This window comes from Stenella coeruleoalba, assembly GCF_951394435.1.
Source record: "Stenella coeruleoalba genome assembly, chromosome: 17".
Classification (NCBI taxonomy): domain Eukaryota; kingdom Metazoa; phylum Chordata; class Mammalia; order Artiodactyla; family Delphinidae; genus Stenella; species Stenella coeruleoalba.
The window spans coordinates 611,018-616,977 of NC_137163.1; the positions used below are offsets into that span (position 1 = coordinate 611,018).

The 5,960-nt window shown below is 54.1% G+C and overlaps 1 protein-coding gene across 3 annotated transcripts in view; it reads right to left on the reverse strand.

Moving 5' to 3' along the window:
- Positions 1 to 5,960, reverse strand: part of MROH1 (maestro heat like repeat family member 1) — a 67,457-nt gene that overhangs the window by 46,534 nt on the left and 14,963 nt on the right. For all 3 annotated transcript variants that reach the window (XM_079901476.1, XM_079901475.1, XM_079901474.1), the window contains exon 4: positions 282 to 413. In XM_079901476.1, coding sequence (XP_079757602.1) covers positions 282 to 413 — 132 coding nt within the window. The remainder of the gene's footprint in view (positions 1 to 281; positions 414 to 5,960) is intronic.

Here is a 5,960-nt window from a genome sequence, read left to right on the forward strand (position 1 = left end):
CCCCTGCGTGTGCCCTGAGGGTTCGGGGAGTTTGCTCCCAGCGCCTCCACACACCGGGCACCACCGCCCCCGCGTCTGCCCTGAGGGTTCGGGGAGTTTGCTCTCTGCGTCAGTTTCCATTGTGGGGTGACCCTCCCCACCCCAGGAGGGCAGTCAGTGCACAGGACCCAGGGGCCAAGCTCAGGCAGCCGGACACAAACCCACACCCTTAAGGCACCTGGGAGGAAAGGCCTCGGAAGGCAGCTTCCCTCCCAAGCCAGGGCCTGCTCAGCCCCACGGACCTTCACTTTGGTCATCTCGCTGGAGGCCAGGAGGATGCTGGCCCTGGCCAAGCCCTTGTCCAGCTCGCCGAGGTGACTGCTCACGACCGTCTCCATGACCCTCAGGATCATCGTCCGGTACGGATGCGCCAGCTGAGGAGAGAACCATGGAGGGAGGGCCAGGACCTGCTTGTCTCTCACGGCTCCTCTCTGAGCTTAAGAAAGAGCCCTGGTCTCCTGACGGCGTCGCTCTGGGCGGCCCGCCTCCTGGGGAGCTCTCCATATGTCCTGGTGCAGCCCTCTCCTCACCCATGTCCCTGCAGCGCCCCCGTCCAGCACGCATCATCCTCGCCGACCACAGCGGAGGCCGTGACAGGTGGAGGGCATGTCACGGTGATGACAGAAAACCCCGCGACGTGAGCAGAGCCCAGCCAAGGGAAGGGCTTCATCCTGCGGGAGTCCCGGGCGTCACGGAGACCGGCGGTGAGGACAGGAAATGCTCAGGGAGCCAGGAAAGACCAAGACCCGCTGCTCCCTGAGGACCCTCCCCCCTCCCCCGGGAATGCAGCGTCCAGACTGGGGGTGCAGACCAGGCGGCACAACCTCAGTGCAGCTGGAGTGCCCAGGCCACGTGACGGGAGCAAAGAGGGCAAGAAAGGGCGTGACTCAGGCTGGCTGCACTCTGCAGAGCTGCTCAGGCCTGAGAAAAGGTGCTCGTGACCCTCGGGCCCCCCGCCAACGACGTCCCCACCACGCTCCCTCCTGCAGAGGCTGCTAGCAGCCCTCACGGGGGTGGCCCACACTACCCGGTCACTCAGCCCTGCACGCGAGAGGGGAGGGCAGGAACCCCTCTATTTCAAGTAGAAACATACAGCTTATACCTGGGGAAAGTACCAATGTCCTACTGATGGGGTCATTCACAGCTGCTGGGGTTTTTTTTTTAATTTATTTATTTATCTCTGGCTGCGTTGGGTCTTCATTGCTGCGCGCGGGCTTTCTCTAGTTGCGGCGAGCGGGGGCTCCTCTTTGTTGCGGTGCACGGGCTTCTCACTGCGGTGGCTTCTCTTGTTGCAGAGCATGGGCTCTAGGCACGCGGGCTCAGTAGTTGTGGCTCGCGGGCTCTAGAGCGCAGGCTCAGCAGTTGTGGCGCACGGGCTTAGGTGCTCCGCGGCATGTGGGATCTTCCCAGACCAGGGCTCGAACCCGTGTCCCCTGCACTGGCAGGCGATTCTCAACCACTGTGCCACCAGGGAAGCCCTACTGGTTTGTTTTGTTGTGTTTTTCGCTTTTTTAAATTGTGTTGAAATACACATAACGAAGTTTACCATCTTAACCATTCTCGAGCACACAGTGCAGTGGTATAAATACGTTCAGCTGGTGGTGTGGCCGTCAGTACCATCCCTCCCCATAGCTCTTTCCATCTTATAAAACTGAAACCCTGTCCCATTAAACCCTAACTCTCCATTCCCATCCCTCAGCCCCTGCCACCCACCTTTCTACTTTCTGTATCTGAATTTGACTCTTCTAGACACTTCACAGAAGTAGAAGTATACAGTATTTGTCCTTTAGTGACTGGCTTATTTCACTGAGCAAAATGTCCTCAGGGAGGTTCATTCAGGGGCTTCCCTGGTGGCGCAGTGGTTGGGAATCCGCCTGCCAATGCAGGGGACACGGGTTCGAGTTCTGGTCCGGGAAGATCCCACATGCCATGGAGCACCTAAGCCCGTGTGCCATAACTACTGAGTCTGTGCTCTAGAGTCCTCAAGCCACAACTACTGAAGCCCGTGCGCCTAGAGCCCAGGCTCCGCAACAAGAGAAGCCACCGCAATGGGAAGCCCGCGCACCGCAACAAAGAGTAGCCCCCGCTCGCCACAACTAGAGAAAGGCCCGCGCACAGCAACAAAGACCCAATGTAGCCAAAAACAATAAATAAAATAAAATAAATTTATTTTTTAAAAGTCATATGTATCCCTAGATAAAAATTTTTTTTTTTTTAAAAAAAGAGGTTCCTCCATGTTGTAGCATGTGTGAGAATTCCCTTTTTTTTTTTTTTTTTTGCAGCACCACGGCTTGTGGGATCTTAGTTCCCCGACCAGGGATTGAACCTGGGCCCTTAGCAGTGACAGGGCTGAGTCTTAACCACAGGACCGCCAGGGAGTTTCCAGAATTCACTTCCTTTTTAAGGCTGAATATTCCGTTGTGTGGATGGACCACATCTGGCTTATCCATCACCCACTGATGGGCACTTGGGTTGCCTCCACCTTTTGACTAATGTGATTAATGCTGCTATGAACGAAGGTGTGCAAATATCTCTTTGAGACTCTGCTTTCAATCTTTTGGGTATATACCCAGAAGTGGAACTGCTGGGTCATATGATAATTCTATTTTTATTTTTTGAGGAACCTCCATAATGTTTTCCATAGCCACTGCACCATTTAACACTCCCACCACCACTGCACAAGGTTTCCCGTTTCTCCACATTTTCACCAACACTTGTTGTTTTCTCTTTTTTTGATAGTATCCATTGCAATGGATGTGAGGGGGTATTTCACTGTAGTTTTGATTTGCATTTCCCTAATGATTAGGGATGCTGACCACCTTTTCATGTTCTTAGTGGCCATTTGTGTATCTTTTTTGGAGAAATGTCTATTCAAGTCCCTTGCCTATTTTTGAATTGAGTAGTTTGGTATTTTGTTGCTCAGTTTTCAGAGTTCTCTATATATCCTGGATATTAATTCCTTATTGGATATATGATTTGCAAACATTTTCTCCCATGCTGTGGGTTGCCTGTCCCTTTGGTGTCATATCCAAGAAATCATTGCCAAGTCCAATGTCCAGGAGCTTCTGTCCTATGTTTTCTTCTAAGAGTTTTACAGTTTTAGGTTTTACGTTTAGGTCTTTGACCCCTTGAGTTAATTTTTGTGTATGATGTGAGGTAGTGGTCCAACTTCATTCTTTTGCAAATGGAGATCCAGTTTTCCCAGTATCATTTGTTGAAAAGACTATCCTTTCCGCATTCAATTATCTTGGCACCCCTGTTGAAAAGCATTTGACCGTATATGTGAGTTTATTTCTAGGCTCTATTCTACTCCATTGTCTATGCGTCTGTCTACGCCAGTGCCACACTGGCTTGATTACCGTAGCTTTCCTGGTCAATTTTGGAATCAGGAATTGGGAGGCCTCCGGCTTCGTTCTTCTTCTTTAGGAATGTTCTGGCTATTCAGGATCCCTCGAGATTCCCTATGAATTTTAGGATGGGTTCTTCTACTTCTACAAAGTTGCGACAGCTGCTTATTTTTTAAGATTTTATTTCCACTTTACGTTGCTCTTGAGAGTTCAATGAGCAGAACAGTAACCACGTCAAAGGAAGATGTGCAGCACTCCCTCTGAGGGAGGGGGTTTCGCCCAGGCCCTCACGCAGGATGATGTAGCCGCAGCCCCGTCAGGTAGCACACTGGGAAGGGAACGGGGCTGGGGGGGTGGGGGCAGTTCTCTGATGCTACCTGCCCTTGGCAGGAGTGTGTGAGATTTCCGGCTCAACCGTTCTGATGTGTTGGCGGGTGGCCTGCTGCCCTTCCCCCACCCCCAGAACTGACTGAGTCCACTAAATGGACGAACTGGATGACTAGGCTACCTGCGGGCAGGACGACGTTAGGAGGCAGGGCCTTTGGGATGTGATTAGGCCACGAGGGTGCAGCCCTCATGAATGGAATTTGTGCCCCTATAGAAGAGACCCCAGAGAGCTCCCTCATCCCTTCTGCCAGGTGAGGACAAAGGGAGGACACATCCACCTATAAACCAAGAAGCAAGCGCTCACCAGGCACCGAACCCGCCAGCACCTTGATCCTAAGACCTCCAGCCTCCAGAACTGTGGGAGACACAAGTCTGCTGTCTCAGAGCCGCCCAGTCTGTGGCATTTTGTCCTAGGAGCCAGAGGGGGCTAAGACAACTATTTCTGCCTCTCTTCCCCAAATCACTTCCCTGCCCACTGGCCTGACAGCCCTTGCGAAGGAGCCTGCTTGCCTCTGTGTTCACCTTTCCTATGCTGAGACTTGGCCAACAGGAAGGAGACTGGATCTGTCTAAAACCGTGCGGCCCCCCACCGTCCAGGAACACAGACCAGGACCAGCTGGAGGAGCAGCGAACATGCCCCAGCGCCCCAGGCACACGGAAGCCTCGAGAAGCTGATATCTACAAAGTATCGCACGCATCTCAAAACGCTGCACCGACCTACGCTGACCAGATAGTGCTGTACACCTTTCTTCTGCTAGCCCCCATCTTTTTGGAGAGAGAGTCAAGGGGATTCGAAATGTACATGCTAAGATGCAGCCCAACGAGTGAGTGGCACACGAGTGAGTGAAAGAAACACGAGTGAGTGGCACAAAGCTGCCGGCAGCAGGGTGTGGATGGGGCAGTGGCTGGCGGGGGAGAGGCGCTAGGAAGGGCTCCACTGCGAGGGACAGGGCTTCCAACTCCAGACACGCTTACTGTAAAGGGCCACTGCGAAGGAAGCTGGTTTTTACAGTTGGTTGAAGAAACTAAAAAGGCTAGAAAAGGGGTAAAATCATAAATGAGCCAGAAAATGGCAAGTGTGAAGCACACGTAAATTCTATGAACTGTTAAAAACAACAAAGGCTTTTAGCCACCTCTAGTACTCTCAGGCCATCCCCTCAAACAGCCAGGGCAGCCCTAAGCTTTGTCTAACAATCAGACGCTGAATTCAGCAGGTCACGCTGATGGAGCCTTTCGGCCACGAAGAGAAGGGCCCTGACGCCCAGCGTGCACGCACCGTGAAGCTCCATGAGCCGAGGAGCCTGGGTAGACACACACGTGCCCAAGCATGAGGGTGCCCTTCCCGTCCTATGTACCCCCAGTCCCAACAGCAGTCCACGAACACGTAAAAGGCCCAGAACAGCTAGGACAGCGGGGCGGGGGCAGGGGACCCTCCCCACGAGAGGAGAGGCCATCAAGCCGCAGCACAGGCCGCTCAGCAGGACGCGGCTCTTTCCCCCAGGAGAGGGCAGTTGACAGATGAGAGAGAAATAACTTATATTGTATAGGGATCCTCTTTTACTGATCAAATGGCAAAAACAAAAAGAAAAATGGTCTTTTGAGACCGAAAGTCTAACTCCCAGGAATGAGCCTAAAACATGCACTGGGGAAAACTGAAATAATTTCCCACCACAGGGAGCTGAGAGCCTCACAGAACCATGGAGCCGAGACCCAGGAGAGGGGGAGCTGGCAGAGCCCCTTCTGAGCCATCTCTGCAGAGCCTTGAGCCATCTCTGCAGAGTCCAGTCGGCGCGCCCACCCAGCCACAGCCCCTCTCCAAGGCCTGTCCACGTGTTCCCGTTACCGCGGTGGACGCGAGCTGCCCTCTCTCATCGGCGAGGACGGCTGTCCAGGCTCCAGCGGGTCAGCGAAAGGGGATGGCGGCACTGGGCCTGCGAGCGAGCGGCTGGACGCTGCAGTGCTCACCACCCAGTCCCTCCACGACAGGACCAGCCCACAGGCCACGAGGCAAAGAGGGTCATCTATGCTGGACTTGCCCGCCTCGAGGGGGCTTGGACTCGCAGGTACGATTTTCTGCCCACAGCAGCACGGCTCTGCACTCCGGACCCAGCCAGCCGGCAGACCCCTGGCGCAGACCCCGCCCCGCAGGCCCCGCCCCGCAGACCCGCCCGGCAGGAGCAGCAATAC